Here is a 23,954-nt window from a genome sequence, read left to right on the forward strand (position 1 = left end):
GTTCACAAAAGAAAAGCTACATTATGTTTCTAGCATCAAAACAATATGTTGGTTTGCCCTGTATGATGTGCATGTCTTGTTTCAAAACATACTGCTCTTTAGCAAGCAGGCCAAACAATAGAGACAGATCAGGCCATGCTGTATCATAAAGAAGCCAGCCTCAGCCGGGCTCAACAGAGCTGCTCATGGTGAGGCATTTGTCTTCCCACAGTTTTTAAATCTGTCTCATACACAATGTATGAAACTTTAAATTCCGCGAGCACCCACTGTTTCACAAATGTTGGTGTCGATGGAATAATATCATCATTTTGGCTTTGATTTCCATCCGGTTTTGTAACATAACTCCACCGTGACCATTGTGAATGTGTCATCGTTTGGTATCCCTGACGCAGACCTAATCCACTCCTATCGGCAAGCAGACATTAATAAATCATAAGGAGAAGCTTTCAGAAGCTTTAACCTCCATGCATAATTCAGCCCACGCTGATGCTAATGCTACAGCTGCAGCTCCCACACTCAACTGTTCAGTAGTGTCCAACTAAACAGCCAATTAACTGTAATGAATCCAGCAAAAGTCCAACTCTCAGTAGAATGAACAGAGAAAGTATTTTCTTCTGAAAACTGTGTGAGCTCATTCCTGATGAAAACTCAATAGAAGTTTGCTTTCACCTTGAAACACAATAGGAGGTCAGGCGTTGTATGATAATTTCATTTAATACTGAATACCCTTACTTTGAGCAGGCTGAGAACTGTGTGGGCCAACTTCACTTGTGATTCTGGTTAAATTGTTTTCAAATTGAAACAATTTGTTGAAAGGTTTGACTTGATGTGATTCTTACTGCTGTCAGTGTCACTTTGAGATTGTTACTGCATGGGATTACAAAGATAAAAGAGGACAGCAGGAATGATAAAAATGAGTGTGTTATTTTACTAGCAATGCTTGAGCTGCCTGCAATCAAACGTTCCCCCTGTAGATGATGCAAACCAAAGTTTCCACTCCCTATGCAACATTCTATGATCATAACTCAGACTAGGAAGAAATGGCCTTTTAAGGAATGTATTTTTCTAAAGCCCTCTGAATATAGATGATATGTGCAAACTTAGTGATAATTTTAAATCATGGTTTGAACTTCAAGTTAATTAAATGTTAAGTGTCCTTAAGATTCCTTTAAAAATGACTATTATTTATGGTTATATTAGGGATATAAATGGCAAAAACACTGATTGCATCAGATCCTCAAAAAGAAAAATACAAACTTGGATTGCTTATATAATAAGCAGATATAATAAGACATCTGTAGTGAGTCAGTCCCAAATCAAGTTAAAAAAAATGAAGCACATTGGTGATGTCCAGTATATTGTTAACACTGATGAAAACCTGTGCCAATAAAGACCAAATTTGCTTTTTGCAGAAATACCACAAAAAAGTGACCTGAAGTATCACCACTCAAACATAGACTGTCAGCACTCGTAGTCTCTAACATCAGTAATTAGACTCATCGCCTGGAACATGTAGTGAGGCACTCAGAGAAAAACCCTTCAACCAAATGTAACATTACTATCTGCTTTTTGCAGCATTGATAGACACATCACACATGTAAGATATGGCTGAAAATTTAGGATTTTGACTGATGAATGTAACTGACTCAAGGTGCAAGCTTTCTGGCTGTAAACATTTCACACACAGAAAGAGAGCAACTGGATAGAACCCTAGCTGCATATCAGCACCATGGAGAGCGCCGCAGCACAGTCCTGATAGTAACACTAGGGAGATTTAAGCTGAAGCAAATCTTAAAGCTAAACAGAAATCTTTACTGATTTTATTGGGATATACAGTATAATGATATTGACTGAACTTGGTCATATCGTCCAGCTGTTTGCTATATCATGTATTTCTAAATGATCTGATCAATTAACTCCTAAACACTATTTCAGACTAATCATCTTCAAGACAACCAAATATATTTTGAGTGGTGTCCTTTTCACTGGAGGTTTGACTACAGTGATCTATTGTGTTCCTCCTTCACCAGAGGAAATCACTGCAGAGGCACTCTGAACATACATTCTGACATTCTACAGAGGACCAACTATTGCTCCTTTCCTCTATTCACATTATCATTGTTATGATTGTCCATTGAAAGGGGAAAAATAGATGTCTCATAGCAACCTTGTATTTAAATCAATATGCTAATGAGTGCATTTTCCATTCATTGGGTTCATTTCAATCCAGCAGAGGTTTCTAAATAACCCAAGAGACCCAGTGAAAAGACCCACCTGTCAACCAGTTCAAAAATGAACACAGGGAAACGGTTTGAACATCCCCTGTTTGGCACTCCGGCTACATCAGAGGAGTGGTGAGAAGGAGGTGTTGCATGTTAAAGGTTAACACAATTATGCAGTTGCAGCCATACACACAACCAGTGGTGTATAATATCAAAAAGACCACATATGGAGAGCAATCACAAGCTAATGACCAGCAGTTCTCATTTATTAAACACAGCAAGGGGATACAGAAAGAAATCAGTGAAAGACAAACCACACACATGGCAGCTACATTCAAAGGACAGAGGAAATTACCTCACTACGAGGGGCAACAACTTGGCAAAAGACACGAGGCTTGTGATAAGAAGAAGGTGCCAGAAACAATTATTTTTTGCTTTTATTCAAAAAAGGAGAACACGGTGTCTATTTCCCTCTTGTGTTCTGCTCTCTTGTGTCTCAAACATGGCATGTCTGTCAGGCAGACTGCCCTATTGTTAGAATGGACAGAAACATGGTCCAAAACCAGCATCTGTACCTCTAATGATGCTCCACACAAAGGACCTCCCTCACCCTCTCAGTACATCTGAATAGAAGCAATTCAATACATAAGACAGTGATATATTACTATTCATCAGTCAACATGATCACCGTTAATCCCAACAAATTTGAATGAGGCTGCGTTCAGACTGAAATTAGCACTGCAACATTCATTTGAATGAGAGCACTGTGTTGGCACAGAAGGGTCATGGAAGGAAAAACTCCCGGCCAGTGTCTTCAAACTTGTGGGTGTATTACTCAAAATGACTTCCTGGATCATTTTTCATTTTCTCACCAGTACCTGTACAAACAAGCTCACAACAAAACAGCTCCATTGTTTGGTTTCTCTCCCTTTTTTTTTTTTTTTCTTTTTTAGGTGCCGAGAGACTGAGCTAGGAATGCAATGAAATCTGAATGGAAACAGACAATAGCAAAGAAGAAGATTACTTTTATGACTTTGTTGAGGTTGCATGTTGTTAGACTCTTCTGAGTGTTCCCTAAAATCAGTAACCAGTTAACTGCTGCAAGAGACATTATGTATTTTGAGATGGCCACTTTTTCTTTTTGACTGTGAAACTTGTACATTTATAGCTTGAGGTCTTTGACTATTGGGCAGGAGTGGCCAGAGACATATTTCATAGATGAGGAATGTCAGCATCTAAGCCACAGAAGGTTTGTTGTTTCCGTCAGGGCCTTGTGAGGCATCCAAAATGCAGAATCAGTTTGTGACAAAGAAAGTGGATGAGACACCATTTGTCCCTGTTACACTTTGCTGTATTTCTTACCATGCTAGTCATTTGTTTGTTTAACCATTATAATGTTGTTATTCGTAGCATTGTTCTCACATACTATCATGGTTTGTGTTTATCTTTGTTTTGTTATATTTACATCTGCATTTATGGTTTAATCAAGACAGACAAGTATTGATTAAGTTAAATTATTTACTAATTTTTAGTCTGGAGTTTCTCCAGTTATATATTAGCTTGCTTTGTTACTTACCATATGCACCATGTTTCCCAGGAGATAAAGGTTGAAGTCACCCAACCAATTCCTGTTTTTAAGTTCTCACTGACATCACCAGTGATGTCAAGGGTAGACCAAGTATGGTGGGGATTTATTGTATTTAGTGAAATGTTTGGTATAGTATTTGTGATTTGACTCACTTTCTTTTTGCTTATGGTGAGGAGTATTGTGTCGATAAACCGCATAAACAATTTTAACTGATACAAGGGGCATTGTCATATACCAGTTGTTGGTATAAGGGAAGGAACAGCCCTGTGAGAAATATGGTTCTGCCTTAACATACTGGAGGGCCTATTTAAGGGAAGAGTTGTTGGTTTACAGGAGAGCCGAAATGAGAGGATGCCTGTGTGCAACAGCAAATACACATTTTCTACGGATATAATGAGAATGAGTCAGTCTTGTCCACCACTTTGGGTCAGACTGAAGTAGCTCAACAACTATATTGGTACATGGTGCCCAGAGAATGAATCCTACTGACTTTTGTAATTCACAGACATTTCCTTTAGAGTTATCTTGAGGTTGACATCTATAATAGCAAATTGTCTCAACAACTATTCAATGGACTGCTAAATTTGGTGTAGATATACTGTACATGGTGCCCAGGGGAAGAATTCTAAGAATTGTGGTTATCCCTTGACTTTCCATCTTGCACTATCAGCTGGCCAAAATGTGTCTTCTTCTGATATTTGACATCCTCATCAGCCTGAGCTATACATTGGTTTAACATATTAACACTGCTGATGTCAGCATTTAGCCCGATGCACCACAGTGGCAAAGGACAATCTCACAGAGCTGCTAGCATGGCTGTAGACTCTTATCTTGTTAATAAATGTATGAGTCTCAAAATGCTCATACTGACCTTGTCTGTGAAACGTTTACTTTCGATACATTTCCTTTGTTTTCCTAACAATATCCACTTACGGCAATGAAAGCATGATGAACATTTTAACAGTTATGTTTAGGCAATTCAAAGTGCTGATTAAATCTATGTGCTTTCCAAACGCTCCCAAAATTACACTGCCTGTCACAAGGGGGTCAAAATAAACTCATCTCCTTTGACAAGTGTGTGTACCTCAAAATGAAATTGTTCATCAAGTGGGTGTTCCCCAAGTCATACCCATCTGTGCTCCAAGCGTTTTAACATGAAACCAAGCAAAACAGTTAATGTTTTCTAAGTCAGACATGAGATTTAATGGTTCAGCTTCATACCAAGTGTCAAGACAGTTATAGGGCAAGCAAGGGTATCCAAGCTGTGGCATCTCTTCCAAGAATAAATGAATGCTACAGCAGCATGGTGCATATCAGATTAGATGAATGCTGGAGCAACGTGGAGTAAACCTGACAGCGAACACCTGCCGATGATATCTAAGCAAACACTGCGGGCTCTGCAGGAATCTGCAGCTGACTAGATTTGTTTCTCTTTTCATTCATGCAGCACTGCACGTGACATTCACAGGCACAACACATACATGAATATACACATACCCATCCAAGAAAAACCAGCAGTCTTGCAAACATACACACACACTTCTTTCATCTTAGTTTTTTATGCATGCAAAAACAGTCAACTCTTCTCAAACGCCTTCACACACAGACAACCCACACAGCTTCACACTGACATGCACACATATATATACATAACATACTACATAACAGAACTGGGAAAGATGTATGTATGAGATGACAGCGGCTTTGATTTTCTGTGGCTGTCTCAGCAGGCAGTGTATGACAATACAGCAGTGATACAACGCTACAAGGAACAGTCACATTAACAAGCTGAGGAAGGAGGAGAAGAGGGTGGAGACAGGAAGACAACAAAGTCCAAACAATAAACTGAGAGGTGGGGAAAGTTTGGGGAACATTGCACAGAACCCTGGCAAACAGTGGAATTACATTTACTCTAACAGCACTTCCACTGGCAGCATTTCCACTGGGGAGCACTTCTGACAGCTTCTCGTGTCTTATTTCTCCATTTGAAAAGGGAGGTTCTGTTGACACCACTGAGAGCTGAACGTGAAAGGTAAAAGCGTTTCAACCTAAGCTGAACAGGTGCAACGTAACAGCTTCTCAACAGTCACGTAGAACAGCAGGAAATGCCTCAGTTCTCACAACATAAGTGCACATGAAGTGTGGCAAAATGGCCTATATTTCAGTAAATTGCTAGGGATTGTTTTGTACCGCAGTGTGTGTGTGTGTGTGGAGCACAAGCCCACCTTGAAATGACTGAAAGTCTCAGTGTGTTGAAGTCACTTTGTGTTCTCTATCATAACACCAGGAGACGCAATGATGTACCCTTCACATACAGTCCAGCATATCTGTACAATGAGTACATTATTTCTCATAAAAAACAGAAGTTAGATCTCTGAGCAAGGAAAGGAACAGGAAATACAACAGAAACCAAAAAAAAAAAAAAAAAAAGTGACAAACGGCAGAGTCAGATAAGAATAACCTTTAACAGTCCAACAATAATCTGACAGAAGTAAGTGAAGCAAAGGCTGTCTTCTGGACAGACTTGAAGATCTGCTGTCCTTGACCGGTAATGTAACTTCTAACATTGGCTTTTGTATTGGATACTATGTTGAAAGATTTTGGTGGAGATTCCATTTTTTCTGTTATTACTGTTTGTGGTTGTTATTCTATATCTTAGGGTTAGGAGGGTGACTGCTAAAAGGTAAAAGTTACAGGTAGTTAAATTTAGTGGAATGCAAACTACATTTGAGTCTTGCATGACTGGTTTATTTTTGTCATAATGTTTCCATTCACAGTAACTGCATAAATTGCCAGATGCATCCTAATTGCTTTCATTCATTTATCAGCTCTTCAGGGAGTTAATGTCAGTTGTTATGTCATCAGCTACAGCAGCAGCCATCAGACTGTATTTCTGTAGTGTGTGTGAAGATGATGTGGATTGCATTCACAATTCATATTTTTGCATGTGTGGTTTCTGGACATTCCATATATAAAATATAATATTTTAAATGCAAAGCATGAATATCGCATGTATATTTGTAAGTAGAAAAATTCTAACAATATATACTGTATGTCAAGCAGCATTACATTTTGATATTAACATAAAGGTATTAATGTTTTTTGGACTCTACATAGGAAATGTTTCAACAGTTAATGTTAAGTTGTAAATTGCACATGAGTAGTTTATAATTATTTAATGTAATGAAAATTCATTTGTGATAGACACATGGTTTCTTACCTCTATGAAATATAATATTTCACATATGAGGTCTAATATTTCAGATATGAATACAGTTCCAAGCACATTTTGTGAAGGGTAAAAATGTTATATGTAATGTCAAATGTGAAAGCATCTACAGTATCACACAACAGAAATTAGTGATAGTGATACGGCGATGTTTATAACATGCTGTATATGATGGAGAGCTTTCAGGGTTTAAAGGGCATCAACAACAACTGATGTGTATTCCTATAGAGCCAGATGACAGATGTGGCCCCTTTTCCCTATGTGAATTTCATACTGTCACATCTGCTTCTATTACACATATGCACAAAAACAAATGTAAAGTAAGGAATTGTGAAATCACTGAAAGGATGGTGATTTAGCTGGAAGATACAATGGAAAACAAATGTGAATTATATCTAATACTGATCCTTTTCCAAAGATGAATACATACATATTGGTATTTTCAGGATTTAACTGTCTACTTATTTTAGAGTGTTGATGTTCCAAGCAGTGATCAGAGATGAATGTGATGTATTTTTTCTACAGCGGCTTTCTGAAGCTTTAAATGCATATATCATTAGAAAGCTCAGCAAGAACAAAACATTTCTTTTTTAGAAATCTGGAAACACCAGTGTATCACTAAGTGGAAGTGGGTAATAAGTTACAGGAAGCATATCAAAGCGACACCAGCTCTGCAATGACAGTAGCTATATATACACAGTATATTGGCTATATACTGCATGAAAGCATATGTTTGAGATGCTGGACAGGAAAATTTGCAATGACAGAACAGATTGGAAGATAGCAAGTGACAGCATATACAGTGTTTACCATCTGTGACACTCACGTTGGCATCTGAGAGCTTGAGGCTGCAGACTGGAGCAGCTGTAATCACTGACTTGTACTATATGTTCAAGACATAAAATGTTAGCAAATTTCATGTTCCTGTTTATGTGTATGTAAAGACTACATTAATTACAGAGTAAGAGTGTGAATATGAAAGTGTGAATATATTCTGTGAATGTAAATTCCATTAGTAGATAATCACAGTATTCCTATTCAGTATTTCTATTCAATTTCTATTCACACACATTCACACGTCACATTTCATACCTATATAATATGTACAGTAATACACCATGATTGAGTGTTTGTACAGCAGTATTAACTCACTACACTTCAGTTTTGGTGTTATACTATAATTTCATTAATTCTGCACATATTTATTAGCACAAATATTTACTCAATTAATTTATCAAGTTTATGGTATTGTTATTGTCATGGCTTTTAAATGCCTTTCTCTGGTTTCTTTCTTATTTTTGTCACTGTCACTGGTTGTCATTCTGAGCCAGTCTGATGGCAGGCACCAGAAAGAGACAGAGCAGAGGAAAACCAGATGGACAATGAATGATAATCCACAAGTATTTTGGTTTAGTTTCTGTCTGCGTCTGTTTGTCAGTCTAAATGAACTGAAAACAACACTGAGCTCAGTGAACTGTTGTTGACACAAGGAGAGGAGGGGGGTGGAGGAAGCGGAGGAAGAGTAGAGCGACTCCAGGAAGCAGGCCAAGCTTGCCGGCGTTCAGGTAAGGCCTGCATCCTTTTCTTGTTGCTGTCAATCAAGGAATTTAGTGTACGGCCATAAGTCTTAGCAGTAATCCAACCCACCTACACCTTACAATACTAACTGTGTTGTTTGTTTGTTTTTAATCTCTTTTTTTTATTAATCTGGGGATTAATTAAGTATCTTATCTCATCATGGAAGTTTTTATTTGAAAATAGCTTCATATTTATGTTACAGTAGAAAAAACTGTGAGGCATTATTAATGCACTCTAAACTTAAAACTAATCTTTATGGAATGCTTGATGCTTGCTTGATGCAATTTTAAAGGCTTAATGGAGAATGTGCTGGTAAGATATTTCTTTTTCCTCTTCTTCTTATTATTCGTAGTTGTAGTAGCAGCAACCTAGGCAGTGTCTGTCAGTTGAATAAAGTATAGTTGATATGAGTAATGAGGTCTCCTTTCACATCTTCTGTTCTTCTGAGCTGTATTAGCACAAGGGACCTGAGAGCATTGCAGCTGGTGTGAGACCAGACATCCAGCATCTGTCTCTCTCTCTCTTTCACTTTAACACCCTCCCCCCTCCACACACACACACACACACACGCACACGCCCTTAGACATGCTCACACAGCAGTCCAGACATCTGGTAGGGATCTACTGGGTCTTGCCACTGTGGTACTGGGACTCTTACAAGGACTAAAGATACTTCAGTGGTAATGACACGTCCCTATTGGCCAGACCGGGCACAAAAACAGGAAGTGGGGACAAGACTGAGGGTCGGAGAGGCCATCCATCCTGGGACAGTGATTTAAATACAGTAGAATAGAGTCACAGAGATACAGAGAGATACACGACGTCCTCTGCCTGAGGCCAAGGTAAGAGATGTGAGTAAGTTTCAAGCACTGACCGCATTCCAAAGAGATTAACTTGAACTGAGCTGTGCTTAAATTAGTCATAATAATAAAGTTACATTTTATTACAGGTTTAAAAAATGCTTTGAGAGCAGCATATTTTGTGCACACGGTTCAGACTAGTTCTATGGTAATGTCTAAATCTTGCATAAGAAGAAATGTAGCTTGTACACCTTTAATACAATTTCATTTTTTAATTTGAATTTTTTTGTCTACTGTGAGTAAAAAAAGCAGAGCCCTGATCTCAACATCATGGAGTCAGTGTGGGATTACATGAAGGGACAAAAGCAGCTGAGACGCCTGAATCCACAGAAGAAGTGAGGCAACTCCTGCAGGAACAACCCACCTAAGTAAGTACCTGAAAAACTGTGTGCAGGTGTACCAAGAACTGCTGCTGTTGTAAAGGCAAAGCTTTACTTTTAGTGCCTAAAACTTTTACACAGTATTGTATTTAAATCTTTAGTATTATGTCATGCCTCTTTATCTTGGGTGTAGATCAACAAGAGTGTCTCTGGTCTCCGCTGTAGTATCAATGAGTAGCTGATAAAGAAAATTCTCTTTTTGGTGACATTCGGCTGACTTTTCTGCAATATGCAGATGATGTTGTCCTTTCAGTTTGTCACATTTCAGAATTGTTTTTCCTTTTCAAAAGAATTTTTTTTTAATCACACCTATCATATAAGCATATATATATATATATATATATATATATAGATTGGTGTTTTTGATTATTGCTAAATAAAAATGTAGATTTTATTAACCTGTGGTGGTCTAAACTGACATTTCCATCTGAGGCGCTGACTTGAATAGGAAGGGAACACATTTTACACATCAAAACACATTACAGCCCGTGAGTCACATGCACTCACCAGTGGCAGGGTTTCCTCCAGGGTTGAGAGTGACTCTGAAGGCTTGATGCCATATGTGGCGGCCAAGGGGGGCATCACAGGGGTCAATGTACAGCATAACACCTCCAAAACCCAGCTCAGATAGTAGGGATAACTAGACACACACACACACATACAAATGTACAATAAATAAGAAAAAGGGATGGTATAGTCACACACTGGGACATGTGTACAAATATAAAAAGCTCAAGTGGACAAGAAAGTAGACTACTCGCCTACACAAACATGACTCAAATACATTTTCACTTGAAAATAAAATCAAATCAATAAGGGGGACAACATTCTTATTCACACAGAAGGACATCCAGACATGCACACACAGCTGACAGTTAATTAAAGCTGCATGGATTTTTGTGATTTTTGTTTGTCTGTCTCTCTCCAATGTTGTTTCTAAGATTGTGGAAACTGGATACAATATCAACTAGAGAATAGCAATGACACTCGGTAGAAACAACTCTGTCTCCTGGAAATCACATTTATATACAACTGTCCAACAGCAAATATGTTTTTAAAGAACAGTATCTGCTCTTGCAAATACAAAATCTGGTCATAGCAAGTCAAGCATGTGAAAGTTTTTTTCTGGTAATCTTCAGGCACTCACAACATATGGTTAAGGTTGGATAAAGATTGTGGTCTTTGTAACAGAGCTAAACTTTTTACAGAGATTTGGACCACAAGACAGGACATGTTTACTAAAGTTCCCTCCACTCAAAAGTATGTTTTGCTTGTTGTTAGTTCAGTTGGATCTCTGAGCACGTTCATCTGCTGAAAGTAGAAAGTTTCTCTGTGCTCATCTTAAATCTGAGATTAAGACATGTACATACCAGCAGAATTTGTGACATCACAATTGTTGTCCAGTATGCAAGTTACATGACAAGTGTGATGTGGAAACTTGAAGACTCCAGTGTACATACACTATAAATGGACTTTTCAGTGAAGCAGGGGGCATATTGTGTCCAGCATTTAAATTGAAATTTTTGTATATTCATAGATTCTAGATTTGTCAGTTACAGAGATGTACTTTGTCATTTTTAAAGTTTATAAGTATGAACTTTTTTGATCACTACATGACACCAATTATTATTCAAAGCAATCTTTTTATATGTGTTAAAACATGTGTGCAGGGGCTCTTTAACATTTTAATCTGTTTTATTTCTTGTTAGTTGTGTGCAGATGATGCTTGTATCAGAAATGCAGTGGTTTGGGATTTTGTGGGAACACTGTTTGTTCGACTGTGTGTTTTGTTCATGTTATTATATTGATTGTTTTGTGTTGTTTAATTCTTTTTATATTATTATTATAATTGTTATTTATCTGTTGAATTGTCTGTTAATTATCATTCATGTTTGTGCTGGAAAATGAAATTATGCATCTCAAGGGTTTATCCTTCCAAATTAATTGAACTGAAACCACAATCTCTCCCTAATCTTAACCTGAGCTTTGTACCCACAACATGCACCTTGACAATCTCTGTATGACTTACGTGTGATACAAAAACATGGCACTTCCTAAGTGGAAACCATGTTGCCAATAAACATAATCCATCAAAACATATGTCACAATAAATTTGTGTATACACAGGGTTGGGTATCAGTTGCACTCTCTATAGTTGAGACATATAAAGAATAACAAAAAAGACAAGGCAAAATAAACTAAACGCATAAAAAGTATGCCATATCAAATTTTCTTCCACAATATATCTCAGAGAAACTAACTGAGCATGAGCGATGGTACCTGACATCAACTTCACTGGCAGACATATTAACTGCTTGCAGCAAATACAGTGCCAGTTAAAAGTCTGGGCACGCCTTCCCATTCATTTGAATGAGAGAGTGTGTCCAAGCTTTTGACTAATACTGTATATATTTCTAGTATCATAATATATGTTGTTTTAATGCATATTTCTGCATTGGATGTCAGTGTAAACTGTCAAATAAAGTCAACATGTGTTATTCTTTGAGGAATAGAGTTAAAACTATGCACTATGTGTGTGGAAGCAGTGGGGTGGAGCAGGCAGCAGGTGTACACAAGACACTTTAATGTTTGTTTACGAGTATTTTCGGGTAGAAAACTGTAGTGCTTCTTTAGTGCTCTGCATGTGTCTTTGTGTCATCTGACTATTATTGTAAAAGCAGTGATGTTTCTTTCCAGAGATCACTTGTCAGTCACACAATGTGAGCCATTTCTGTGATGTTGTTTTGCTTAGATTTTTACACCGTCACGGTTTACATGTTGAATCCTTACTGTGTGATATTAATCAGACAGAGAAGAAAGGAAGACACTTCTTAATTAATACTCTTTTAAAGAGTTTTGTTCATGTAAGTTGTTGATTGTTTTCCTCATGATAATGGAAGGTGATAGTGTGTTGTTGTTTATTTAGGCATCTCTAGTAATAGCAGAGGGTAGTTGCTGGGTGGGAGGAAGTGTGCTGCAGCTGCCACAGTGCTGAGCAGTATTTCATTGTTGTCCATGTAGTGTCCTTGTTTTTTATGGGCGTAGATGACTATTTTATTGAATATGTGACACCAGCCACGGTCATTCTCCTCTCATCACAACTCTGTCCTTCACTGGAAAACAGGGACACCAGCTACACACACACATACACACACACAAAGAAGAAATCACCTGCTTACACTAAAACGCATTGATGCAGAGATTTTCATGCACATGCAACACACACATATACTCTTTGCAGACAAGTATGTGGTCTGCACACACTGACATGCACACACACACACATTCACATGTGAAAACTCATGCCTGTTGGGGTCGTTCTTTAAGTATTTTTTCAGGCATTTTTGCCTTTATTTGATGGTGGAAAGTGGAGCGGTGACTAAAATACAGGGAGAGTGAGGAGGGGAGTGATGGCATTCAACAAGGCTCTGGGGTAAACTTGAACCAGGGACATAGCAGATACATGTCAGTGTCTTATAATCCTCCACTATACCCCTACCTGTCATGATCTTGGATGATTGCAGAACAGAGACAAAGGTGAACATACTGCTTGTGATGAACGATATGTTATATAAAGCCATATGTATTATGGGGTAATTTTAGCCCACTATTTACAAATGTTCTCTCTTTTTTCAATTTCTCAGGGGTTCAAATGACAAGAATAAAGCTGGCATTGATTTGGTTTGCAATCGCTTTCCGTGCATCTTCATTATCTTCTTTGTCATTCCCCTTACTATATGTTTTCTCTGGTGTACCTCCTCTATCAACCGCACAATTTACTCCTATTCCAGGTTAGTTTACCTTTAGTGTCAACTTCAGCTAATTTCCTCTTATTTCATCCCTATAGACTGCTGTTAATTTCAAGTGATAAATAAAATGTTATTATAATATCACACCTAATTTAACTCCAGTATGTACATATGCTTTTATTCCACTAACACACATGGATACAATTAAGTCAGAAGCTATTTTCAGTTTTACATAAGTCCTCACTGAGCATACAGGTGTGTGTAATTAAATCATTTTTAATTGAATTGAAACTGAAGATAAATGTATTAGTAATTAACATGTAAGTGGATGTTTATGTTTTCATTAACTGGATTGGAATTTATATTTCCCCCGTCATATTCTAATTGACAGGAAAACTGCTTTGAGCTGAATGTGGCACACATCCAAGTAGAAATGGGCTTAATCAATCAATGCATTGCTCATGTTATTTCTTATGAAGGCAAATGGATTCAGACATCTTTGCAGTGAAGAGGTGCAGATGCAGGAGTTAGTTATGATAAATTTAGAGCAAAAATAATACAAGGAATTAGTGATGCATGACTAGCCATATACAGCAGGCCTGGTTCAGTATTAAAATCCCTGTGCTGCATGCTGTTTTTAGTTTCTTCAAAGGGCACTGAGCTATATCTGGATGCAAGTATATTAAAATACCCAAGATCATTTTGGAAGCTCAGTTTTTAAACCCGCTCATTATATGAAAATTATTTTCCGAGTCAGTCCCTTGCACTTATTTTTAAAGATCAAAAGATTTCAGTCCTCAGTATAAGCGCATATTTTTCTTGCTGCGGGATTATAGTATCAGGTAGATCTCAAGAATAGCATTAAATCACACGTGTGATTCCCGTATCAGTGGAGCAGAGCAGCAGCACTTTACAGAGCTTTCATTTGATCTTACCTTGTACAGCAAAGGCGCTTGGCCGAGCTTGACCAGAGCAATCTGGTTGGTGAGGTTCAAGCTTTCTCTGGCTCTCCTCAGGTCATCCACGCTGGCGTACTGGACATCCACCACCTCCCCCTGTGGTGAGGGAGAACAGCACAGAGGCTCAGGGATCAGCAGTTACTAATAATGCCCTTCATTGAAATCTTTTCCCAAGATGTTTATGTGTAATAAACCACCCAGATGTCAGCTGGCTGGTCACTGGCTTATCCGTACTGTTCCTATGACCTCATTCTGATCTAACCTCAATACTTTCTGAATACTGACTGAAATGTGCTCATACTGAAAAATGATGCGTAGCTCAAGTAAACACTGAGTGCTTTCTCATCTTTAAACAGATACAGTATTTCCAATTTTGTGCTAATTTTACTACGATCTTGTCTGTCTGCTTGTTTTAAGACAACATTAATGGCTCATATTTCACACATAAAAGGCAGTTTACTAGTCATGGGAGAACTACTCAGTGAGCAAAAATGTGATGTCATCAGGGTCATCTGAAATTGGGCTTACTCGGCAGAGAGGGTCTACCTAAGAGATGCTATTAAGTTGCATTGTGGGAAATGTAGGACTGACCCATACTTTAAGTCAGGATATCGTGGCCTCTGCTGCATCGATTTTGCCCATTCTTCTTAAAATGTGTCTTTTGTGAGTCCTCCAACTGTATGGAAATGTGACACTTTATTGCTTGAGTATCCCTTTAAACACTACCATATTTGACATGTTTGGCTAGTTTTGTTAAATGAACGAAAAAGGGTATATTTTGCAATATGAACAAAAACAAAAAAGACAAAAAGAGTAGTTGTAAAATCATATTTTATAAACATGAGCCAACATTAATGCATAAAGCTGCTAAAAAGTTACTATTAGAAAGAAGGTCACAATATATACAATTCAAGTAGTTCATGAAATGAGCTTTAAACCTGAATTTAAAGTATGTTGGAGATAAACACTGAGTTGCAATTTGATAGCACTTATTCCACAGCTGAGCTCCCTGATATCTGATGTAGAATTGACAGAGAGTTGTTCTAAATCTTGAAAGATGTAAATGATTTACATGTCTGGTGTTAGATGCACAGATGACTGATTTTGTCTGAAAAAATGTACTAAATATTGTATCAGGCTGATATACACACACTTGTAGATTATATACACACACACACACACACGTATATACATATTACATACAAATAAGATATATTAAACATAACGATGTTGACAATGACAATTTTACTACAATGCTAGACTTTTAATAGGCAATGAATCAGTTGTCAGTGTGCATATAATTATACTGTATCCTCCTTACAGTCTCTCTAATCAATAGCACAGATAAACACTAACAACAGAATCTGGACTCTGGAACTACACTGGCCAAGTGTGTGTTTGCATCCTTGTACGTGTTTGTGTGCCTGTCTGAGCGAGTGTTATCATCTCCCAAATTAAAGTGACCTAGAAGTTGTTGAGGAAAGTCAAAGCATTACTTTTTGGGGTCTCTCTCTTTCTCTCTCTCTGTCTCTCTCTCCTTCCCCACTCCCTCACTGCATCACCTGGGCCTGATTCATTTTTCATGTGGCCTGGGGGCGAGTGTAACACGATGCTGCAGTGGGGAGAAAATGAGGGAGGGTGTGAGAGAGAGAGAGACTGAATGTGTGAGTGAGAGAGAGAAAGAAAGAGGGAGCACATCTTTTTGCATCAGGAGGGCCCAGGAGAGGAGAGGGGGGAGAGATTTATCGCTCCTGCCTGCATTTGCATCATAAAAGTCCTCCATTTAAACTGCAGACCATGGAACAGTACAAGACGCAGCAAATTGAAATACAGAAGAATCTCTATGCACTGAGATGGTGCTGCTTGAACTAGATCCATCTCTCTTTCCTCTCTCTCTTTTTTTTTCTCCTTTCGTTTCATCTTGGTGAGGTAATGAAATTAACAATGTAGTAGCTTCTGTCTGGCTGAAGATGTGAGCATCATTCTCCAGCTGAAGTGATGAATTTTCCTCAGCCAGGCATTCACACAAAATTTTGGTTTGAGAGTTTTGAAGGATGATAAAAAGACTGGCACACAGGATGCGGTGTGTGTGTGTGTGTGTGTGTGTGTGTGTGTGTGTGTGTGTGTGCAGCTGTTGCAGTAACTTTTGTTTCTATACTAAAACAATTATGAAACTTGAACTTGAACACTTGAACACTGCATTTGAAGGAACATTTAATCATTTTCAGAAATTGAATTCATCAAGCAGCGCGATATTTTTACTCTCAGTGATGTGATGTCAAGTTCTCGCCTTGTCCTTTCCTCATCTGGACACGTAGGAGATGTGATCATACACAACAAAACAAAAGGTTGAATTGAACATGCCAGAATTAAATCCCCCAACACTCCTCTCAGTACTGTGGATACTTGGCCAGATGTGCTGATACAGTTAATGTCATTCTTGCAAGTCACTGTTTAATTCAGCTCTATGCGCAGCACACAGCAGACTTTAATAGCCTATTGAATAGAAAATAAACACAACATGCAATAGAACAATGTGCTGTCATCATAAGAATAAACAGGCTACATTATATGCCTACTTGTCAGACGGAGAAAACAGACGCAGTGTCATCTCTATTGTCACTCGCTGTCAAGCCCATTTATGATTTTATTGTTGTTTGCACTGTAAACTATTCTCACACTGCAGCCCTTGACTTTTTTTTTTTTTTTTTTTTTTTTAATAGCCTATTTTTATTTTAGATATTTTATATGGGTATATATGGGTATATGGGTGAAGCAGCATAAATCACTATGAGGGGGATAAATTTTTGTCCCCACCGGGAATAAAAATAATTCAGCAGAGGCAGAGACATATAGACCAGAGGGGGGGAAATCCCGGCCGTCCCCCTGGCAAATCGAACACTACTGGCACAGTATATCTTGACGGACTCAGGTTATATAAGGATACTATGAGATACACTGAACGATATTGGTGAAATATTTTTCACCATTTTATCCCATAAAATTATAAATATTTAATATATCTGACCACAATTACATCCCCATGCTCTTAAACAGAATTTAGTCCATACAAGATTTCACAAACTGACATTCCTGAAGCTGATGAGTAAAGTTACATTCACACTTTCATCATAACAGAAAAAAACTCATTTGACCTGCCACATAATCAAGAGTGTCGGAGTAGTTCAGTCCTAACAGGCCAAAAAGTCTCAGAGTGATTAATTTTTTATCCTAATCTTAAGACTAAGAAATAAGACATTTTATTATTATTTTAGCTTATGTAACATCTCCTGTCTAGGCCAATATTTAGGAGAGCTCCAGAGGTGTCCTAACCTGTTAGGAGCTGCTGCGAGATGGCATTCAAGCAGAAACAATCCGTGAGGGGAGAGATTTCTTGGTGAACGGTTGATAGAAGATGAGCTTATAAAAAGATACTGTTTTGACAAACACTGAATGATTTTTGAAACAGGCTTTGATGAGGACACATGCCATCCCTGCAGGAGCCAATGTCCTCACGCTTTTTCACATGGGGAAAATACAGCTTTGCAACAGTGATGATTCTTTCAGAACAGCACAGTTTTAATAATAATGTCAGTAATAAAATCCAATTTTGATCGCTTACAGCTATTTATCAAGATATTGTGCATGGCAAGGGTCCTCAGTGAGAGCGGATTAAAACTTATTTAAACACAATCATGTCCACCTTCCTAGATGTCATTAGCTTCATTGTCATGAATGATATCTCAACTATAATTACGTTACATGTAAAATATAATACATGGTCTTTTATCTTATCATTTTTTTTATTTCAATTTATGCTGGAGCTTTCATATTTAAGAGATGTCTTCATATAGTTATGGCATATTTCTCAAGACTGGGTGACATTAAACACATTTTTTCTCTAACTATCAGGGACATAAAGTAGAATATTCTATGTTCTCCAGTGGAAAGGTAACCACAGCCCACAGAAGGTTTCTACCATTATCACAATATATGCGAGATGAGTCACCATCATAGGCATTTTAAAAGAATGTTTGATAGGGCTCATTTTATACATCTGAGTCAAATTGCCTTCTATTTCATTTGCATATACATTTACTTTTTAAGCTACGCAAGTGGTTTGCAAATGTTTACTTTAAGTCCACTATGTTAACAGGATCTTGGTTATCAAGACACAAAAAAAGATTATGAGATTAAGCTTCATGTTAAATTTGGCATCATATTTTTGTATATATTAGTTATTATAAGTTATCTGAGTATTCACATAAAATCTACACATTAATAAATACAGGCCCTGATATATAGGAAAACCCTAATCTACAACTAAATGAAGGGGAAGAGATTAATAAAAGGACAAAAGAAGGAAAAGAGGAGTCTCTCTTTTTCCAAAACTACAGTATATGAAAGTAGTGGAGAATGGTAAAGAAAACAGAAGCATCCATGCAGGGAGGAGACAGAGGAGGTCATGGGATTGTTTCTGCAACGTACTGATTGAAGGCTGCTCAATCACACCCCGCAATTAACTCTTTACACATCAAGTAAATGAAGTGCCTTTACAATCACACTGTCATTATGTCAGACAAAGGAGTGGTGGTGTTGTTGAGAGAGCCACTTTGAAAAACTTCACAGGCTACATGGCAAGATGTTCAACTAGAGTAAAACTGCATCCGAGGTATATTATATTTTTGTTGAAAGAAACGGGTCAAGTTGTAACATAATGCAAAATTAAACAAAAGAAAATTGCAAGGATCAAAGTATGCTGTCGGTTATGAGCAGCTCCTCTTGGGCTCTCCTTGTTCCAGCTGACAAGGAGGGAGGCAGTCCTTTGTCACTTGAAGCACTTATGTCCCTTTGAGAGAGTCACAGTAGGGGTAGCTGTGATGTAGCTGAGCTACTGGCTCTACCATGAAAAGCAATGCAAAACGGATAAAAAATGAATGGAAACCAGCAGCTATGAAAACTGTGGACTGTAACTCACAGATCAACTCTCCTGCTTAAAATCTGATCCCCTCAGTGTGACATTTGAAAATGAAAGTGCATAATGATCTTGCATAGTATTTCGCCATGCCTACACCAATCTGCTTTTGTACTGAGAATATACTGTCATCTATTCTTTCTCTGATGGCATGTCCTTGTACACACAAGCATTTCAAAATTAATGTCTTCTGTTTGTTTATCCTTTAGGTGGCGCAGTGAGCCTGGACAGGGCATAAATGACAAGTATTGTGTATTCTGTCCGAGGGAAGTAATACATAGAAGCTTATAAATGTCGGGCATAGTTACTCTTAACGCATACATACTCAACATGTGAAATCCAGTCCACATCCAGATCAAATAACAGTTTAATCCACACCGGTAACATCTGTATGTATATTTATATGTATATTTTTTTCTGCTGGTCTTTGTATTGTATGCACATAATGACAGATGTGGTGTAATGTATTGTAATAAGGGTTAATGGTTTATACTGTATGAAAAAAGTGAACTGTGTATGAGTATAGTCTAAAATATCTATTTCTGAGACAGAACAAACATAAATGTTATTGCTTACTTCTCAATAGGGTGCTGTTTGTTCTTATTTAAGAATGTCTTCATGTATTTACAATATTTTTTTTTGGTTTTGCATTTAATAAAATGAGAGAAATAATGGAACACTGAAACATGCAATTTATTTTTTTCTACTGAGCCAAAAAATGTTGGTGCACATCAAAACGACATTGGAAGTGATAATGTAAATTATACACAGGACTACTAATCTTTAATTAAACTGAGGTGCCACTACGCTGCTGTAAAATGTGGTTCAGCTACATTTTTAACTGCACTTATGGGGAAACTTTCAATTCCTGTTGAGGTTTCATAGCCGTTAGACACAGCATATAATAAAAGCTTAAAGACCTCCAACATGGAAAATGGTAAAAAAAAAAAAAAAAAAAAGAAAGAAAGAAAAGAAAAAAAGATTGTTATGCTGTCATGATGTGTTGGTCTGTTTTCACTGTATGTAGACACAATCCTGTAAATGTATTCTTGTTCGGACAGTAACTGCAGAATATTCATAATTACACTGCAGGCTGCCCTTATAGAGGAGATGATTTCATTAGATTCTGGAGCACATGTTCCTACATTTGCATATTAATGAGGAAAAACTTTTTTTTTTTTTTAACTGGAAGAACTCCATTATGCTCTAAGAGGCAGAGTTCATATTAATACCAGCCATGATTTATGTGAAGATAAGTGTGATGACATAGTACTAGTTTCTAAATAATGCTAATTACCTTAATTACAGAGCTTATTAGTATAGCTTGTTATATTTATTGCATTGCAGTTGATGAAAGATTAAGCAGCTCAAGTATGATTAATTATTAATTTTCACATTATTTAGAGTGAAGAGCAGTATAGTAAATGCAACATCTACTTTGGGAGACAGCTTTTGAAAACTTCCGCCCGGATATTGCCTTTGATTTTGTATCTTATTTTTAATTAAGAATACTTGGCTGTTCTGGAAGATAATTTGGCATCCTGTCTGTATTTTATAATTTCACAATTGAAATAGGTAATGATATCATATGTAAGTGAAAAGCCTTCACAAAAGCCACATAATATAGCAGGGCTTCCAGATTAATTACGTCATTATATAGTTTATTATGTTGGGATATAATCAATCATTCATTAACATGTCATTTTTAGAGTGTAGATTGTTCCAACAAGGCAGACATTACACAGAAGAGACAAATCCTGCAAATGTTTACTCAGTGATTATGAATACACAGGTGTACACATGCATATAAATGTACCTGTATGTCTTTAGATACAGGGACACACATTGTTAACCCACTGGATCTACTGTATGCTTAGTATTCTCTCCTAAGTACATTTACACCAAGTTAAATATAGGTTATATAATGGTTTATTAGTTTTGGGCTATTTATAAGTGGTAGCATGGGTTGTTTGTGTGTAAGTGGTTGTATGCATGTGTGTGGGTGTTTTTATGCATGTGGAGGTGGGTGGTAAACCTGGGAGGGAGTGTGGATATGGTAAGAAAGGAGGTGTGCAACAAGGGAGGGAGAGAACATGGGGCTACTGAGGGTTAGGATAGGGAGGGTTCTGTTTATATACCTGTGATGTAATACTAGAGATGTACTGGGACCAGAACCAAGCTATAGTATGACCACATTCTTTCTAAATCCTGGTGCAACCAAGACAACTCTTGATCTCCAAGAAAAACAGCACTCTCATCAGTGCTACCCCTTGACGGTCTTCCCAGCCTCAGCTCCATCTGCCTGCAGATGTTGTCTATGCACCTACTGTAGAGTCAGCTGAGGGATGGGGGGTAAACCTCCTAAGAGGGATACAGTCAGGGTCAGCTTTATCTCATCTCTGGCTGGACTATGTTGGGCTTCCAAGGGAATAAATTGACAGTATAGCTCTTCAACTGCTGTTTCATTGATGCCACTATGGTTGCACCCCTCTGTCAACATGGCTTTTCTTATCAGTTCCTTCAACCATCTCCTGCATCAGCATCCTGAGCTGTCCTGAGATCACCAAGGACAAGACCATGTGAGCACCCATACCCTGATGTCCCAAGACATCATTGTCAAAGGAAGAATCATTCATGCTGCTCTCCAGAGAGTACTCTTTTCTCATCTTCATTGGCCCAGACATTCAGCAACTGACACAGTGTTGTAAAGAAGGCATCAGAATCCCACCTGCATCCTCAGATCTTTCCAGAGTGGGGGTCTTACAGCAGATATCTTGACCATCCCATCACTGGCCATTGTCCTCTGCTCTAACAGCAATGATGACCAGTCAATCAAGAAACTGATCAAAATTCCAGGTCTTCCCTCTTCCCATTGCTGTTTGTGAGTCTGTGAGTGGCAGGGTGGTGACCCCATTTGTCATTCTGCCCCTGACAGCAGAACGTCAAAAGCAGTTTCTTTCTAAAGGGCACCACTACATACATTACATTGTCCCTCAAAGAGTAAAATCTCTCACCTCTAACACTGTCTCTCTCTCATAGTCTAAATCTCAGGCTATGTCAGTGGCGATGGCAGTCATTGCCTGGAAGCACCTCACATCGGTAGGGCATATAATTCTCTATCCCACCTTAGGTAAGGTGAATAAGAGGACAGTGGACTGATGTCTGGCTGTTCTTCGTTTCTCTGTCTCCACCTCCTTCACTGGTGTGTGGTGCTACCACTATTCTGATTTCTGATGGGAAACCATATTCAACAAAGACACAAGAGTGGACACAAGTTACGTCGCGAGGCCACTGGATTCCTGTGATCACGTGAGAATCCACCTTGTCAGGCTTAAAGTTATGCGCTTATATGCCAGAAATGTTAGACGAGGATAGATAGACCCAATCACCTGCCAAGTATTTTTTGAAAGTGCCTGCTCTTTTCCAAACAGTTTCTATGGACAACTTCTCAGATGGTTCTGTGTAACAAACCGTCTGGCACATCAGGTTAGCAAATCAGGGACTTGGCCTTAACCCCAGGCCACCAAGGTGCACCACCTTCTTCTTTTTTGTTCAATAGGATCTTGATCCAAAGTGCCAGATTCAGTTTCTAAAAAGATGGCTTTGGAGTACTTTGAATGAGTACTCAGCTGATTTAATAACAAGCATTCCTAAAGTCAGAGAGCTTGTGATATAAAAATATTGGGCAATCGTTTTCTCTTACTCTCCATGGCTAATGGATGATTCATGCCTAGCTGGAAACTTTAGGCCAGATCCCATAAAAAATAGAAATAGTAGTTAACAGAACTTATAGAATTGGAATAATGCCAGTTCTATTACTATGTGAGTAGCCTTCTAACAGCATGCCCATCTTGCCCAGTTCAGGGGAGAGTACAGTTCTGACAACAGACCTTGATTGGATTAACCAATACTAAAGCCCAATTGGGGTTGCATGAACTCATAGTTCTCAGCAAATGCTATATATGTCTCCAGTAATAAATTTAAAAAAAAAAAAAAAGTTCTTCACAAGAGAAGAGAGGAGGTAAAAGGTGAACAAAGAGAAGATAGGGGAGGGGTGAGGACAAGTACTTAACTATACCTGTGTTGAATTAGTCAAAGGCTTTTCCCCACAGCCTATCCTTGGAAGGCTTAAAAGTGAGTATTTATAAAGCATCAGTGAGCTTCTTGATGCTGTGATGTTGAGTCACGGAATGAAGCCCCTGCCTTTACCCCAGCTTACCTTTAACTTTGTCATTTGTATCCTGCTGGATTTGAGGTGATTTGAAGTGAATTGAATTTCTCTGCAAAAAATAAGTCATGTCAAGTTTTGGTATTCAAAAAGATATACAGGAACAAAGAGATATTCACAGACTTGGGTCAAACAATAATTTTGCCTAATAGGACACCTGGAAATTTGGTCCAACAAAAACACAGGA

General features: G+C 38.0%; 1 protein-coding gene across 6 annotated transcripts in view; it reads right to left on the bottom strand.

Annotated features, from left to right (window-relative positions):
- The window catches only part of LOC122989583 (inactive N-acetylated-alpha-linked acidic dipeptidase-like protein 2), a 583,517-nt gene that overhangs the window by 259,253 nt on the left and 300,310 nt on the right, over nt 1–23,954 (bottom strand). For all 6 annotated transcript variants that reach the window (XM_044362562.1, XM_044362561.1, XM_044362560.1 and 3 more), the window contains 2 exons: nt 14,541–14,660; nt 10,364–10,496 (listed from right to left, as the gene is read on the bottom strand). In XM_044362562.1, the coding sequence (XP_044218497.1) occupies nt 10,364–10,496; nt 14,541–14,660 (253 nt within the window). The remainder of the gene's footprint in view (nt 1–10,363; nt 10,497–14,540; nt 14,661–23,954) is intronic.

The sequence above is a fragment of the Thunnus albacares genome, chromosome 9, assembly GCF_914725855.1.
Source record: "Thunnus albacares chromosome 9, fThuAlb1.1, whole genome shotgun sequence".
In the NCBI taxonomy this organism is placed as follows: Eukaryota; Metazoa; Chordata; class Actinopteri; order Scombriformes; family Scombridae; genus Thunnus; species Thunnus albacares.